The sequence below is a fragment of the Peromyscus eremicus genome, chromosome X (assembly GCF_949786415.1).
Source record: "Peromyscus eremicus chromosome X, PerEre_H2_v1, whole genome shotgun sequence".
NCBI lineage: Eukaryota > Metazoa > Chordata > Mammalia > Rodentia > Cricetidae > Peromyscus > Peromyscus eremicus.
Window position 1 is genome coordinate 55,702,873 of NC_081439.1, and position 18,692 is coordinate 55,721,564.

General features: G+C 39.4%; 1 protein-coding gene across 1 annotated transcript in view; it reads right to left on the minus strand.

The window, feature by feature from the left end:
* The window catches only part of Tex11 (testis expressed 11), a 277,802-nt gene that overhangs the window by 249,171 nt on the left and 9,939 nt on the right, over positions 1-18,692 (minus strand). The window contains exons 4-6 of the mRNA XM_059251477.1: positions 16,916-16,995; positions 12,672-12,752; positions 12,470-12,589 (exon numbers count right to left, since the gene is read on the minus strand). Of these exons, the coding sequence (XP_059107460.1) occupies positions 12,470-12,589; positions 12,672-12,752; positions 16,916-16,995 (281 nt within the window). The remainder of the gene's footprint in view (positions 1-12,469; positions 12,590-12,671; positions 12,753-16,915; positions 16,996-18,692) is intronic.

The window sequence follows — 18,692 nt, forward strand, 5'->3', positions numbered from 1 at the left end:
CATCACTTAAAAATCCTAACATTCAGCCGGGCTGTGGTGGCGCACGCCTTTAATCCCAGCACTCGGGAGGCAGAGCCGGGTGGATCTCTATGAGTTCGAGGCCAGCCTGGGCTACCAAGGGAGTTCCACGAAAGGTGCAAAGCTACACAGAGAAACCCTGTCTCGAAAAACCAAAAAAAGAAAAAAATCCTAACATTCAAATTTGCAGGCAAATGGATGGAACTAGAAAATATCATCCTGAGTGAGGTAACCCAGACTCAGGACAGTCATGGTATGTACTCACTCATAAGTGGATACTAGATGTAAAGCAAAGGATAACCAGACTACAACCCACAGTTCCAGAGAAGCTAGCTAACAAGGAGGACCCAAAGAGGGATGCATGGATCACCCTGGGAAGGGGAAATAGATGAGGTCTCCATGAGCTAACTGTGGGTGGGGAGGCAATGGAGGGTAGGGAATGGGGGATGAGAACAGAAGGAAATGGGATGGTTAAGCTGGAACAGGGATGGAGTGGGAGAGCAATGAAAGAGATACCATGAGAGAGGGAGACATCATGGGGATAGGGAGAAACCGGGTGCTAGGGAAGTTCCCAGGAATCCACAAGGATGATCCCAGCTTAAACTACTAGACATAGTGGAGAGGGTTCCTGAACTGGCTTACCCTGGTAATCAGATTGGTGAATACCCTATGATCATAGAGCCTTCATCCAGTAACTGATGGAAGCAGATGCAGAGATCCACAGCCAAACACCAGGCCGAGCTCCAGGAGTCCAGTCAAAGAGAGAGAAGAGGAATTCTATGAGCAAGGGGGTTAAGATCATGATGGGGAAATCTACAGAGACAACCAAACCAAACTAGTAGAAACTCATGAAATTTAGACCAACACCTGTGGAGCCTCCACAGGACTGGACTTGGCCCTCTACATAAGCGAGACAGTTGTGTAACTCGATCTGCTTAAGGGGTCCCCTGGCAGTAGGATCAGGATCTATCCCTGGTGTATGAGCTGGCTTTCTGGAGCCCATTACCTATGGTGGGACACTTTGCACAGCCTTGATGCAGGGGGAGGGGCTTGGACCTGCCTCAACTGAATGTACCAGGCTCTGCTGACTTCCCATGGGAAGCCTTACCTTTTCAGAGGAGGGAAATGGGGGGTGGGGGGAGGAAGGCTTGAGGGATCAGGAGGAGGGAAGAGAGGGGGATCTGTGATTGGTATATAAAATAAATAAAAAAAAATTTCTTAATAAAAAAAATCCTAACATTCAACCCATGGCACTCAGCGGCTCATGCCCATCTCATAATCCTAAATGTATTAATGTATTTAGTCCAACTTTAAGTATCACCACAATTTTTAAAACTCCCAACACTACTTAAAAATCTGATGTGTGGTGGCACATGCCTCTAACCCCAGCACTTGGCAGGTAGATGTAGGTGAATCTCTGAGTTCAAAGCCAGTCTGGTCTACACAGTGAGTTTCAAGACAGTCAGAACTATTACAGAGACTTTTTTTAAAGTATATAGTGACTCTGAGATTCAACCTTTTAACTGTAAGCCTGTATAAGAAAGCAAAGCAAATTACATTTAATATACAATGGCACAGAATACGCATTCCTAGAGGAATAGAACCAACAGAATTAATATATAGTACAGAATCTGTCACATTAGCTTCTATGATATGGTCTAGGTAATCTGACAATGATGCCTTCATACTGGCTAGACTGAGACCCTAGTAGCTGCTCTGTCCACTAGGCCCAATGCCTGACCACTCCCAGTCTGACACGAAGGCCTGCAGGATTATTGGAAGGCCACCAGTCTTCTGGCCGTGGTGGAAGGAAAAAAATCTGGGCTCTCTTGTCAATGAGGAGTGGCGAGAGCAGCTGCAGCAGGACCAGGCTAGCAGCAGCACAAACGAAGCTGCCAGCACAACTCGATGGCAAACAGGCAAAAACCAATCTTCTCTTTCTCACAGGAAGGTACTTCCCACATTGAAGGTGGATCACCCCACTGATGTAACACGAATTTCTAAATGGTCTTTTAATAAAAAACACGAAGCCTGATATTGGTGTAAACGCTGAAAGATCAGAGAGACAAAAGAACAAGTCATAGGCACATCTCACCTCACCAACTCCTCAGCCTGAAAAAGACTTGGGTCTCTGAGGAAGCTGAAGATTAGATAATTATAGTTTTCCTAGTTAACAAATTCAGAAAAGAAACTCACTGAAGAAGTGTAAAGTGTGTAAGTTTAAAAGACATCAAAAGACAGTACTCGGTTGGTAAAACAAGTTAGGATAGAAAGTAAATTAGGTACATTTTGGACTCCCCAAATTAGGATAGATAATGGAGTACTTTCTCTGAATTTGTCAAATGTTAATGGACTGGACATTGTTAATGTACTTCTTGACTGTATATATTGTATTTATTTATTATACTTATTGTATATAGTTTTTGTTATATGAGTTATAACCTATTATTTTAGACAAAAAAGGGGAAATGTGGTGATATATCCCTAATAAAATTTGCCTGAAGATCAGAGAACAGAACAAGCCACTAGATTAAACATAGAGGCCAAACAGTGGTGACACACACCTTTAATCCCAGCACTTGAGATCTCACACCTTTAATCCCAGTATTTGGGAAGTCACACGCCTTTAATCCCAGCACTAGGAAGTAAGTAATATGGTGAGCGGAGAAAGGTATATAAGGCATGAGGAGACAGGAACCAAGGCTTTTTTGCTCTGCCTCTCTGATCTTTCAGCTTTCACCCCAATATCTGGCACCAGGATTTTTTATTAAAAGACCATTTAGAATTTGTGTTACATACTTCAATTAAATTAACCAAGAAAATACCTCACAGGTGTGCCCAGGTTTACATGTCACTTGATTCTGGATCCAGTGAGGTTGACACCCAATATTAATAATCACAGATCCCATTTTAAAAGTTAGGAACTGGACAGTGGCAAGGAAAGAACAGACCAAAGCAAAATTGAAAATCAGGTCAAACACCAAATCTCTCAGTTTCATGTTAAGTGTCTGGAGCTCTTGGGAAAAAATTTTATTCTTGCCAAATTTTTCACAACCCCACACTCAACTGCATGACCATATACGGTTACTAGTCACAGATTAAAAGGCTAGGCTCTAAAAGAACATTTTAAAGGGGTTAGTGGGTTGGTCTACATTCCAGAGGCTGGTTGTCCAATGCTGTCTGTGTGCAGGAGAGGCAAAGAAGCCAGTAGCTGCTTGGTTCAAGAAATTGGACAGCTGGGGCTGGAAAGATGGCTCAGAGGTTAAGAGCACCGACTACTCTTCCAGAGGTCCTGAGTTCAATTCCCAGCAACCACATGGTGGCTCACAACCATCTGTAATGAGATCTGGCACCCTCTTCTGTATACATAATAAATAAATAAATGTAAAAAAAAAAAAGAAGTTGGACAACTCAGCAGTCTCAATCTGATGCTGAAACCTGGGCATGCCTGGCAGTGAAAGGCTAAAAGTCTTGGATTCTAGCCGGGTGGTGGTAGCGCACGCCTTTAATCCCAGCACTTGTGAGGCAGAGCCAGGCGGATCTCTGTGAGTTCAAGGCCAGCCTAGGCTACAGAGTGAGTTCCAGGAAAGGCACAAAGCTACACAGAGAAACTCTGTCTCAAAGAAAAAAAAGAAGGAAAAAAATCTTGGATTCTGATGTCAGTAGAAGATCTTGGCAGCAGTGATCTGCACACCTGCTCAGGAGATGACAAGAAAGAGGGTGAACGCACACTGCATTTCCTTGGGCCTCTTCATCTCTGCCTGTGGACTGTGCTTTCCAAATTAAAAAGCCGTCTTCCCCTCTCAGTTATCCTCTCTGGAAATACCCTTAGACAGGCCTGGGAGAGCTGTCTCCTAAGTGAGCATATTAGTTTGCTCTCTGCTGCTGTGATAAAGGCCATGACCTTTATATTTAACTTGGGGAGAAAAGAGTTCTGTCACCTTATACATACTTACAAGTCCTTCATGAAGGGAAGTCGGAGCAAGAACTCAGGACAGGAAGCTGAAGGCAAGAACTAAAGCAGAGAGCATGGAGGAATGCTATTTAATGGCGTGTTTCTCCCAGCTTCCTTGGCCTGTTTGTTCACACGACTCAGGACCACCTGCTCAGGAGTAGCACTGCCCACAGTAAGCTGGCTGCTCCCATATCAATCATCAATCAAGAAAATGCCCCCACAGACTTGCCTACAGGCAATCTGATGAAGGCCTCTTCTCCACTGAGGTTCAGCTTCCCAGATAACTGTAGCTTGTGTCAAGATAAAAACAACTAGTCAGGAAATTTGACCTTGTGACAACTTGCTATACCAATACATTACTATTAAACCATAACTTTTCCTTTCTTGTTTATCCCCAAGATCTCATGTTGATTTCACAATACAGAACACAGTATAACTTTAAAATTCCCAGTCTTTAAAATATTTAAACACTTCAAAAGTTCAGTCTCTTTAAAATATCCAATCTCTCTTTTTTGCATCTCAAATATATTTATTGATGCCACATCATAATTGGTACTTAGACAAGTTTACAGCAATGTTCCATGCTCCCATCTAACACAGCTTACTTAACTTTAGCCAACAGATACTTCATCTTTACTGGACTCAAGGAGTGGGTTAATGATGCCCAGGAGAAGGTGTAGAGCCTTTCTTTTATCAGCACTCCTGACTTTATAACTGAGGAAGGTCATCAACTCCATTGCTACCCAAGTGTCCTGGTAAAGCTGAATAAAGTAGGGTTTTATGGGGTTACAGACATTGTAAATAAGGCTTTGAAACAATCTCATCAGGACCAAGGCTGTAGGCTACACTAGATTCTATAACTTAATTGGGAAAGGTCCAATTCTCAAGTTTTGATTTGGAGGCAAAACTTTTTCTGTTTTGTTTTAGTTTTTGAGGAAGGGTGTTCTCAATGGGTAGCCCTGGCTGTCCTGGAACTCACTATATATGTAGACCAGGCTGGTATTGACCTCCCAAAGATCTACCTGCCTCTGCTTTCCAAGTGCTGCAATTAAAGGTGTGGGCCACCATGCCTAGCCTCAAATGTCTCTTTAATAGTTCAAAGTCTCACAACTATGGGTTCCTATAAAATCAAAAATAAGTCACATACTTCTTATTCCAAGAGAAAAGAACCAGACACACTTATAATTAAATCAAAGCAAAACCAAAATCTAACAGTATAAATAGCTCAGTGTCCAATGTCTGAAACTCAAGTGTTCTGGGACCCAAAGGGTCTAGGAAGCTCCATCTCTCTGGATCTGCCACACACGCATACACACACACACACACACACACACACACACACACACACACACACACACACACAGAGCCTGTCTCATACATTCAGGCTGCCTCCACTTCACATCTATTGCTGTCTTTGGTGATCATCCTGCACTCCTGGCATCTAAAATATTCTGGGGTCTTCACTGCAACTGGGTTGCACCTTCACCAGTGGCCTCTCCTGGCCCCTCTTTAGGGACTCCAACTCTGTCACACACCATGCCAAACCTCAGCTGCTTTCATGAGCCCTTCAATCTGCAATGTCCATGCTGTCAAAACCAGTAACGTAGGAGATTCTTACAAATTAACAAACTTGGTTGCCACCCTGAGATGTATCCCTGATCCTCTCTGGACCACAGCTCCGCATGCTGACCCTGAGAAAATACTTTCTAGAAGATTTCATCTCAATGATGCTGGTCTCACAGCTGATTTTTCAGTCCCAGCTAATGAGTAGTAATTGTCCCAGTAAATAAAAGGTTTTGCTTCAATGGTGCTGAACTCTTGTTAATCACAACTGATCTTTGAGCCCTAGCTGACCAGAAACCATGGGTTCTTAACTCAAGATATCACATTAACAGCCCTGAAAGAGCCTTTAAGAGACTCTAACACCCCCCTCTAACACTTTACAAGCCAGGCCTCCATCAACAGTCTGCACACTAGAGAGACAGAGATCCCAGGAGCTGCTGAGTTCAAGAAGCTGAATGCCTTCACAGACCCAATCTGTTGTTGAAAGCCTGAAAGCTCCCTCATTTTGCTGGGATAGAGTGCATGCTGGATGGCTGAAGAAGCTGGAGTCTGATGTGAGGGGCGTGTCTGAGCAGCAGCCAGATCAGGAAGAAGAGATGGAAGGTACACACACACACACACACACACACACACACACGGATTCTTCCTTGAACCTTTTTATATCTGGGCCACCCACTGCAGGTTCCACCCATTTTGAATGTAGGTCTATCCTGTTAATTCTCTCCAGAAACACCCTCATAGGCAGGCTTGGGTGTGTCTCCTAGGTGATTCTAAATACTGTCAAGCTGACACTCAAGACAAGACCAACCACCCTCAGAATCCTAGCAAAGTACTCTGATCATTATAGATATTGCCTGCTGAATAATTTAATAAATAACAAACAAAGCAATTATCTAACTAATTCAATGGTAAGTACCTAAAAAACTATAAAGCCTATTAAATCTCTAAGAAATATCTCATAGGCTATTTATTGGGAAAAAGAAACCCCATTAACAAAATCTACACTATATAATATATAGTATCATATATTACTGTATAAAAATAAAATTAATAATTTTAACAATGGCCTTTAAAGAAAGGTCTGACAAGAAACTGTCAACAAAACCCTTAAGCCTTAATTATGAGGACGTCTTAGAGGTAGAACAGCAAGCAAAATTACCTTTAACTGGGTTTGGTGGCATGAGCCTATAATCCCATCTACCTGGGAGGCTAAGGCAGGAGAATTCCAATTTCAAGGCCTGCCTGGGATACAGAGTGAGTTCAAGGCCAGCCTGAAGTTAGCAAAACCCTATATAAAAATAAAAAATAAATTTAAAAATGGATTTGGGAACTGAGTGTGGTACACATCTTTAATCCCAGCACTTGGGAGGCAGAGGCAGGTGGATCTCTGTGAGTTTCAGACTAACCAGGGCTACAATAGTGAGTCCTTCCGGGTCCTATGCTCATTGCATGAGTTGGCTGTTTGAAACCTGGGGCCTATGCAGGATCGCTTGGCTCAGCCTGGGAGGAGGGGACTGGACCTGTCTGGACTGAGTCTACCAGGTTGATCTCAGTCCTCGGGGGAGGCTTTGCCCTGGAGGAGGTGGGAATACGGGATAGGCTGGGGGGAAGGGGAGGGGGGCAGGAAGGGGGAGAACAAAGAAATCCGTGGCTGATATGTAAAACTGAATTGTATTGTAAAATAAAATAAAATTTAAAAAAAATAGTGAGTCCTTGCCTCAAAAAATCCAAAAAAGGAGGGTTGGGGATTCACTTGTAGAGTTGCAGCCTACCATCCCCCAACACCCTCTGTTCAATTATCAGTGCCGTGACTTTTTAAAGATGTCACCATCAGTCAGAGTTAATAATTACATAATTCTCATTACTGATCATAGCTACTACTAAAATTTTCAGCTAGCTAACGATGCCACTCATCTAGAACACTGAAGAAATGCTTCAAGACTTTCTAAAAGCATAGGATCTTAGCATTAAGAAAGCTATGAGTCACAGAAATTTAACTTATCATCTAATGAAGGAATCCTTTCTGTAATATATAATTCTTAAGATGGTCACATCTGTGCTCACAATCTTCTAGTGACAAAATAATTCCCTTTCCACAAAGCTGTCAGATTATAGGATTACTGTCTAATAAATGGTTACTCTTTACACTGATCTGAAATTTGTCTTCCTGTAGGTTTTACCAATTGGTCTTCATTCTGTTCTGTGGAGTTTCATTGTTCTTTAATATTTTAGTCCTTAGTTCTTAAAACATTCAGAGAATGGCTGTCATCCCTACTATCTCAGTTTTTTTCAGCACAGACATTATATTCTCCAAATATTTTTACATGGTATATTCTCTACACTAACCCAATTATTTTTAAAGTACAGTACCTAGAAATGATCACAATACTCGAAATTTAGTTAATATAAAATGCCTTCCTAGATATTATTAAAATAGGCTATGATACAGGCTTTCACTAGGTAGGTCAGGCTGGATTCAAACTCCTGATCTCAAGTGATTTTTTGTTTAATTTATTTATTTATTTTACATCCTGGCGACAGTTTACCCTCCTTCCTCTCCTCCCAGTCCCTCCTCTCACTTCCATCTGTCCCCACCCCCCAATCCATTCCTCCTCTGTTTCTTTTTAGGAAAGGGCAGTTCTCCCATGAGTATCAACAAAACATGGCATATCAAGCTGCAGTAAGACTAAGCACCTCCCTCATGTATTAAGGCTGGGCAAGGTGACCCAGTATGAGGAATAGGGTCCAGAAAGCCAGTAAAAGAGTCAGAGATAGCCCCTGATCCCACTGTTAGGAGTCCCACAAGAGGACCATGCTACACAAGTTATCTTAATGCCTCAGCCTCCTGAATAACTGTGACTATGGGAAGGAACCAGCACTCCTGGCTGTACTAGTTACTTTTCTTATTGCTGCAATCTAATACCTGACAAAAGCAAGTAAAGAAAAGAAAGGTTTGTTTTGGATTACAGTTCAAGGGGAAGTCCATCACAGCAGGAAAAGGCATGGTGGTAGGAATGGGAGGCTTCCGGTCATATTGTATCCACAACCTAAGCTGGTGCTGCCCATATTCACAATGGTTCTTCTTACCATAGTTAACCTCACAATCTCCCACAGACATACACAGAGTTCTAACCTAATCTAGATTAATCCTTCACAGACATGCACAGAGGCTGGTCTCCTAGGTGATTCTAGACAGTGTCTAATTGGTAATCAATTTAAACTGCTAAACTGGTTACAGATCTTTTCCCATGAACTACAGTCAAACCAAATGCACCTCTGTCCCCAGTCTAGTATATAGGCAATTGGCAGTACTGTACATATATAGTTACTTGCTTAATTGAAATATTGGCTTTTGTAGGCTAAGAAGTGTCAAGTGACAGTTCAAAGGCATAGAACAAATTGATGAGTTAAGGTGTAAAACTGAGCATGGTGGAACACACCTAACTCTCACCAGGAGACTTTAAGACAGGAGGATTAAGAGTTCAAGGCTAGCCTTGCCTACATATCCTATCTTAATAATAATAATAATAATAATAATAATAATAACAATAATATGTAAGTCCAAGGCCTGCTAGACTTTATATCAGTATTTCATTAATGGCCTTAAAGTAGTTCACAAATGATATTAACAATAAAAGTAAGATAAAAAATATGAAAAGGAAATTCATTTACATGATCAATCTCATTTGCAGTGTATGGAACATTAGACAGAAAATCTAGTGGCATTTATATTTTGGGGGTAACCAGAAGCCATCTAACTGGACTTAAGGCTTCTTTGATAGGAGCGAACTCGTGCCTGGTGTTGTAAAGTAAGATCATGAACCCTAGCGGAGAACTTACTACTGTCACTTTCCTAAACCCATGTAATTCCTAACCTAAGCATTCTAAATACTGATCCTTGTATCTACAGATAAAAGTAGTTCTCACCCCTTATCTTTTTGAAGCAGGTGAAAATTATTACAGAAATCCATAACTGGTCAAAATGTAGCGAACAGTAGACCATGGAGTGTACAACCCCCAAAAATACATCTACAATGCAACCCCTATGCTTAAGGCTAAGGGAACATCTCAGAAGAGGAGGCAGAAAGAGTGTAAGAGCCAGAGAACTAGTGAATGACAAGGAAGCTACATCAATGAGATCTCAACAACATGGTTGCCTAAACAGGACCTGCATAATGATACTACTAGTTGACATAGCAGTGCAGAAGGGGAAAAATCTCACAATGTCCCACCCCTAATGAAAAGCTAGAGGTAATTAATGGCTGCTGAGAGAGGAAGAATCAGTCTTCTCCAGAGATGAGCTCCCTGATAGGTTATCCAACCCCAAGCAGTCAGCCCTCTAAACACATACATATGAAAACACTAAATGGACTCAGCAAGGTGTGTGTGTGTGTGTGTGTGTGTGTGTGTGTGTGTGTGTGTGTGTGTGTGTGCGTGTATGTGTGTGTGTGTGTGTGTGTGTGTGTGTGTGTGTAAAACAATTAAAGAAGAAAAGGTCAATAGTTTGGGGGGGGAGACATAGGAAGAGTTAGAGGGGCAGAAGGAGGGGCAGAAATGGTTTAAATACAGTACTCATGTATGAAATTCTCAAAAAAAAGTTAAAGAAAAAAGAACATTTTGATTCTGGTCTTGGATCTTCAGGTAAATAATGTCTCCCCTATGAACTTCAGTTTCATTATTACAAAATAAAACATACCCTGATTTGAGCAATGTACAATATATACATATATCAAAACATACATCCCATAAATTTTGTGTCAATTTAAATTTTTAACAGAAAATATAAAAAAAGGAGAGCCAGACATGGTGGTACACACCTTTATTCCCAGCACTCAGGAGACAGAGGCAGACCTCTGTGAGTTCAAGGCTAGACTGGTCTATATATTGAGTTTCAGGCTAAACAGGGCTACTACATACATATATAGCATGATACTGCCTCAAAAAATGAAGAAAATATATATAAATGTTTGTATATAAGAACACTTTATATTACGAAGATAGCAATACTCCTCAACATGGTCTATGGATTCAACTCTATCCCTATTGTAATTATAGCTGGTTTCTTTGTGCAAAGTGACAATGAATCCTAAAATTCATATGGAAATGCAACGGACCCAGAATATTCAAAACAATATTGAAAAACTGGGTAACTCATACTTCTTAATTTCAAAACTTACTATACAATTACAATAATCAGGACAGTCTGGTGCTAGCACTAAGACAGATATATCCAACCAACACAGAATACAGACCAAAAATAAGCCCTCATATTTGTGATCAATTTATTTTTGACAAAGTTACCAAGATTACTTAACAAGGAAACACAGTTTCTCAACAAGTGGCATTTGAGATAGTTGGATAGCCATGTGCACAAGTAAGAATGGAGCTAGATATCTGTCTCACTTCATACCTAGAAATAAATTAAAAAGGATCATGGGCTTAAATATAATTACTTAAAACCATTGAAACCATCAAACTTTTAGATATGGAGAAAATGAAGCTCCCATGCACTACTGGTAGAAATGTAAAATGGCATAGCCTCTGTGGAAGATAATCTGGCACTTTCTCAAAAAAGTTGCTAACTCTAAAATAGTTACACTTAGAATGCTACCCAGCAATTCTACTTCTAGGTATATACCCAAGAGAAATAAAAACATGTAAATATAAAACTCTGCACATGAATGGTCACAGTAGAATAATGTATAATAACCAAATATTGGAAATGACTCAAATGTCTATCAATGGATGAGTGGATAAATATAAAGAGCATATCTGCAAAGTGAAGCATGATGCAACATGATTGAGCCTTAAACAATCATGCTAAATAAAGATGTTAATCACAAAGACCACTTCCTGTATGTCTCTACTTGCATGAAATGTCCAGAATAGGCAAATTTACAGACAGAAAGTTAACTCATGGTTCTAAAGACTAGTATCAGGAAAAATGGAGCTTGACTGCTAATGGGTAAGATGTTTCATCATGGAGTAAAAAATGTACTAAATTCAGACTGTGATGAGCTCTATATGATTCTATAAATATATTAAAAATCACTGACACATTATAAATAGATGCATTTTATGGTGTAGAAATTGTCAATAAAGATGTTAAAATAATAATATATTTTAAGGTCTCTTTCATTTCTAGAATTACTGTAGGCAAACTCATCACAGTTTATATTTTGCCAACTAAAAATGCACCCCTAACCCCATAATGACAAAACAGGGTAAGTAATAAAGCAACAAATGATAAAGTACAATTTTGAAATTTTAATATTTATATAATACCAGCAGACTTTTTAAAGTATCAATGAACAACACAGAAAAATTATAAATGAGAAGGCACCTTTGAGGCCAACTATTTAAAGCACACTGTAAATGTAAGAGAATCTCAAGGCTGGATAGATGTCTCAATGTGTAAGAGCAATTGCTCTCCAAGCATAACACCTGAGTTCAAATCCCCAGCACATACTAGGTCACCCAGCCTAGCTCAAACAGCAAGCTTCTGGCCCAGTAAGACACCCTATTTCAAGGGACTAAGGCAAAGATGACAGAGGAAGACACTTGATGTCTTGCTCCAGCCTTTCTGCATGAGCACACAAAAGTACACCCTCCCCACACATTCACATGCATGCATCATAACACATCCACACACACATGAAAAAAATAGTTTAAAACAAGACTCTCAGAGACAGTATTCAAGTAAAAGTTGTTGCCATAAATAAACAGCAGATGTTAAATGAATTGGGTAAAAATTATACTTAGCTATTATCTTTCTTTTCACCTTCATTCACCCTACACAGATAACAGTCACCACTGGTAATATCAACTATCATACTATAATATCCCATAGAAATCCAAGGACACATCTTATCACTTTCACATTTACATTTACAAAATGACCTGTTGTAAGGCCACACTGTTTATGATACCTACTGACTCAGCTTGAAAAGAAAGTACATGGAAGACACCCTTCTCCACAGTGATCTTATGCATGGTCAAGTTGGCCTCCGTGTAGCAGCTCTGTATTAACTTGACATATAATTTCTCCAGACCCTGGAAAATAAGAAACACAAGTATGAGACTTACCACAGATGTTACTAATAACTGCCATAGCTGAAAATCAATGGTAACTTACAGCCATGGCAGCTTGAAAAAACTCATCAGCAATCGCAGCATTTCCAGTATCCAACCATTCTTTTCCCGTTTTCATATTCATCTAGAAAACAGAAGTTAGGAAATGATTTTAAAACTTCACACCTCTCCCAAATTGAGTGAAAGATGTTAGAAAAAATTATCCTGTATATTGAGACACAATAGACAGGAAAAAAAAAACAGCAGTCAGCATTTACTCGAGTTCTGTTCTCTGCTTTGATTTCAACTTAAGAGAAGTGGTCTTAAGAAAAGTAGCAATTGCTGGGTGGCAGTGGCACACGCCTTCAATCCCAGCACTCAGGAGGCAGAGCCAGGTGGATCTCTGTGAGTTTGAGGCCAGCCTGGTCTACAGAGCGAGATCCAGGACAGGCATCAAAACTACACAGAGAAACGCTGTCTCGAGAAACAAAAAACAAAAACAAAAAAACAAAAAAGCAGCAATAACAAAAAATTAATGTTTGTGCTGATTAGTTTTAATGTCAACTTGACACAACCTAAGATCACCTGGGAAGAGAGTCTTAACGTCAAATTATCAAGATCAGATTGGCCTGTAGATATATTGTTGGGAGATTCTCTGGATTGTTATCTGATATAGGAAGACCCAGCCCATTTTGGGTACTGCCATCCCCTCGGTAGGGGATCCTGTACTTCATAAAGCAGGAGAATGCTAGATGAGAGCAAGCAAGCAAGGATGTGTATATTCTCTTCATCTTGACTGTAGATATGATATGACTGCTTGAGTTCCTGCCTTGCCTTCCCTTCAACAATGGACTGTGACCTGAATTGTAAACCAAAGAAACCCTTTCTCCTCTACATTGCTTTTTGTCTGGATATTTCATCACAGCAACAAAAATGCAACTAGAACGATGCCTTGAAAACATGTCTTCTGAGAAAATATTTTTAATATTTTGGATGGTCGTGTATGAAGTTCTCAAAAATTCCAGCCTAATAGATATCGGTAGTTCCAGACCAGCGCAGACTACACTGTAAGGTCTTGCCATACATACATACATACATACATACATACATAGCAAGTAGCAAGGAAATCATCCAGTCAATAAATGGACAAACAAACTGAACAGAAAATTCTCTTATATTTTGGTTGTGAGCCTAGTCTTTAACAGCTGAGTCATCTCTCCAGTCCAACAGAAAATTCTCAAAGAAATACTACTGGCCAATGAATATATGAAAAATGTTCAGCATCATTATACATCAAGAAACTAAAAATCAAAATCACATTGATATTCTATCTCATCCCAGTCAGACTAACTACCATCAAGAGAACAAATAACAACAAATGCTAAGGAGATGCAGAGGGAAGTGTGGGAAGAACTATTGTACACTGCTAAAGGAAGGTGTAAGTTAGTGTAATAAACGGAGGTTTCTAAAAACAACAACAACAACTAAAACTAGAACTACCAGTACATTCAGCTATACCACTCAAAGGCAAATACCCCTAGGAATCTAAGTCAGCATACCACAGAAATATCTGCACATATACATTTATTGCAGCACTATTCACAACCATCAAGATACAGAATCAGCATAGACATTCAACAGCAGGTGAATATAAACAAAATGAGGCAAATATACATGATGAAGTTTTATTCAACTATAAAGAACAAAATCATGTAATTTGCAGAAAAATAGGTAGTACTATAAATCATCATGTTAAGGGAAATAAACCACGTTCAGAAAGACAAATATCACATGGTTTCTTTCATATTTAGAATCAATATATCGCTATCTATCTCTACACACACACACACACACACACACACACACACACACACACACCATGATAGTATAAAGGAGATCATTTAGGGGAGGAAGAGAAATAAAGAGAGGGCAGGAAGAGGTCAAGAGAGTATAGTAGGCAGGTTAATATAAGCAAAGCACAATTATATACGTGTATCAAATTGATACAATGAGACCCATTAGTACACATACTAACTGAAAATTGAATAAAAGTTCTAAAAAGGAAACAGAAGAGTGGTCATGAATTGATTATTCTATTTAGTGATAAATAATGGGACGAATTAGGGTATCATCTTAACTGATTTTTCTGCATGTTTGATCTTTATGGTTTTCGGGCTTGGATATAGCACAGTGCTTGCCTCACATAGCTAAGAAACTGGATTCGAACCCCTACAGATGTGCACTACTGTGCCCAGCTCCTGTGCTGTTTTTAAATAATAATAATCAAAAAGGACTTTCTGTTCCAGCCATGACTGAATAGTTTAAGTCAAATCAGTCTTCCCACTGAAAATAGCATTTTATAAAAGCTGCACAAAACACAAGAGACTGCAATCTTTGAAAGAAGGGAAACACAAAAAGTAAACCCCCACATTCAACAGTTTTATCCTATCACATATGACAGATGTTTATTTATATACTATTAGCATATTTACCTATTTGTAGTTCACAAAGCACCTCTCATAAAACTATAATTTAGCCTTATAGCACTTACAATAAGTATTCTTATCCTCATTTTACAAATGAGAAAATTAATCTTACAAAGTAACATAGCTAGTAAGTCTCAGGGCTAGAATGCAAACCCAGGTCTTCACACTTCACGTTATATTCTTGCTGGGTACATAAGCCTATAGTTCCAGCTACTTAGGAGACAGACACAAGATGATTGCTTGAGACAAGGAGTTTGAAATTAGCCTGAGTAATAGAGTGAGACTCTTGCCTCAAAAGTAAGTAAATAAGTAAGTGACACCCACCTTTAATGCCAGTACCAGAGAGAGAGAGGTAAAGGCAGAAGTATCTCTCTGAGTTCAAGGCCAGCTCGGTCTACATAACAAATTCCAATTCAGCCAGGGCTACAGAGTGATACCCTGTCTCAAAAAAAAAAAAATAGTGGGACCAAAGAGATGCTCAGTGGTTAAGAGCACTTGCTGCTCTTCCAGAGGACCCAGGTTTGATTCCAAGTATGCACAAAGTGATTCATAACCAACTGTAACTCCAGTTCCAGGGGATCTAATGCCGCCTTCTGGCCTCCAAGGGCACTAGTTACACAAATGGTTCAGCAAAACACCCAAACATATAAATTCGTTAAATAAATAATAAGTAGGTAAATAAATAAGCAAGCAAGCCGAGCATGATGATTCACATCTTTAATCTCAGCACCTCGGGAGGCTGAGGCAGGAGGATCATGAGTTCCAAGTCAGCCTGGGGGGCTATGGTTTGAATATGAAATATCCTCCATAGGCTCATGTCTTGAGACTTAGTCTTCAGCTGGTAGAAGTACTGGAAACTTCAGTGAGTCAGACATGGCTGGAAGAAGTCAGGCACCAAGAACAGGTCCTTAAGGCTACCTTGTCTCTGATCGCTTCCATTTTGAGGGGAAAATCTTTGGACATGGTCTTGATACCTAGCACTCCCCAGTCAGCCTGGTAGTCACTGTATAGTTTAAAATGGCCTCTAACTTCTCATCAATCCTCCTGCCTCAGCCTCCAAATGCTGAGATTTCAGGCATGTGCCACTCTGCCTAGCTTCCTTCCTGCCTTTCCTTTGCTTTCTGGCTAGCATGATGTGAGACGCTCTGCTTTACCACATGCATCTACCATGAGAGACTGATATCTCTGAAACCAGGAGCTAAAACATACCCTTCCTCCTCAGTGTTGTTTATATCATGTACTCTGTCACTGCAATTAGAAAGCCAGCTAAAATACTGGGCTACAAAATCCTATAACCAAAAGCAACCAATCAATCTGGAACTCCTTTCACTGATGAATAGTTTAAAGTTTTCATGAGAAAACCCTGCTTCTTGCTTTTTGAGACAGGGTCTCATTATATAGCCCAGTCTGATGTGAAAATCTCTAAAGCCCAGCTGACTTCAAACTTGAGATCCTCCTGCCTTAGCTCCCTAAGTACTGCAACTACAAGTATGTGCTACCATACCTGGCCTAGAAAAAAAATCTTTTAAGATCAAATACCATCATCCTCTTATGTGGAAAACAGTTACTCTATCAAGTTCTAAGTGATAAATGTATAAAATAATTCATAAATATAGAATTAGACTTTCAATATTTTCTTCATCGAGGCATTCCATTAACTACAGTACCTCTGAGAACAACTGTACTAGGCATACTACCAATAAAAGGCTCATGGATAACACTAAAGAGTTCTTCCAGTTTTATACTAACTTTAATTATTATCATAGAAGTAACCACTGTGTCATTTCATTTGATTTCATTTCTTCAATTCATCAGGACTTACCAAAGTCCGTCTTTGAATAGCTTCTTCTGAAGAAACTGAGATTCCATACATACATACCAGCTTGCAAGCAACATGACACACTGCAAAATAGTAATTAGATATCCATTAAACATAAAGCATTCAATCTCTTTTTATATATGTCTACAAAAGTAGCATTGATTAAAGTGAAGCCAGTTCTATTATTTAAAAAAAAGAACTTTTTTTTTGTTTTTTTGCACAGTTTTGTTGTGAGTTTTATTTAGTCCGGGTTTTTGTTGTTGTTTGAGAGAGGGTCTCATATAGCCCAGGCTGGCCTCAAATTCACTATGCAGCTGAGGCTAGCTTTGAACTCCTGAACATCCAGCCTTCAACTCTCAAGAGATGGGATCATAGACATGGGCCACCACATACAGAACTGTTTTTTCTTTTAAAATTTTTTCAAACAATATATTTTGATCATATTCTTTCCCTTCCCCAATTGTTCCCAGATCCTTCCCACCTCCCTACCCACCCAACTTCATGCTCTCTCTCAAAAAAATGAAAATCAAAACAAATAAAAACCCACCAGGTTGATCTCAGTCTGTGGGGAAGGCTTTACCCTGGAGGAGATTGGAATGGGGGGCGGGCTGGGGGGAAGGTGAGGGGGGCGGGAGTGGGGAGAACAAGGGAATCTGTGGCTGATATGTAGAACTTAATTGTATTGCAAAATAAAAATTTAAAAAAAAACATTAAGACAAAATATCAAAACAAAATAAAAAGCACACAAAAACACATTGAGTCCATTTTATGTTACATCCAGCATTTTACTTTATATTCTGTTTTACTTTTTCCTATACTGAGGCTCAAACATTCACATAGTAAGTAGACATGTGGGGTTTTTGCGTGTTTTTCCAAAGCCAATGTTTAAAAACTCACAGTACCTGGACTGAGTCTACCAGGTTGATCTCAGTCTGCAGGGAAGGCTTTGCCCTGGAGGAGATGGGAATGGGGGGCGGGCTGGGGGGAAGGTGAGGGGGGCGGGAGGGGGGAGAATAAGGGAATCTGTGGCTGATATGTAGAACTGAATTGTATTGCAAAATAAAAATTTAAAAAAATAAAAATAAAAAAATAAAAAATAAAAAATAAAAAACTCACATAGTGAGTGTTATAGCACATAGCTACACTCCTGAGCCCAAAATAAGAATTTTTAAAGCCTATTTAAATAATCGGTTTTCAAAAGTAAATAACCTGAAATTTATCAAATTAATTGCTTGCTTACTAATTCCAGTCAAATATATATAATATTTATAATTCTAATATCTTAATTTCTATAGGAGTTAAATCCTAAATACTCACTGAGGATATCTGAATCCACATGATGCTCATGAATCATGCTAACAAAATAATTCTTGGTAGAGTTACAACCTATAGCTATTCATCATCTGACAAATTTCTGGATATCAGGGTAGTTTTACATTTTCTTCTAAAATCTGAAACTATATATTTTCTTAGATGACATAAAAGTTCTTAAAGTATAATTCATAAAATACAGGTGCTTTTATTATATAGTTCACTGTCACTGAAAATAGAAAGTCTGCATTATCTGTACTGGGCCTTTTCATAAAACATATGTAAGGTTTTTTAAAATGAGTTTATATATCACTGAACTGGTTACCTTTTTCTTTTGAAACAGTCTCATATAGCCCAGGATAGCCTCAAAATGACTATGAAAACAAGGGTGACCTTGAATTTCTGATACTCCTGAGTTCTCACCTCAGATTACAGGCATGCACAACTGCCTGATTTATGCAGTGCTGGA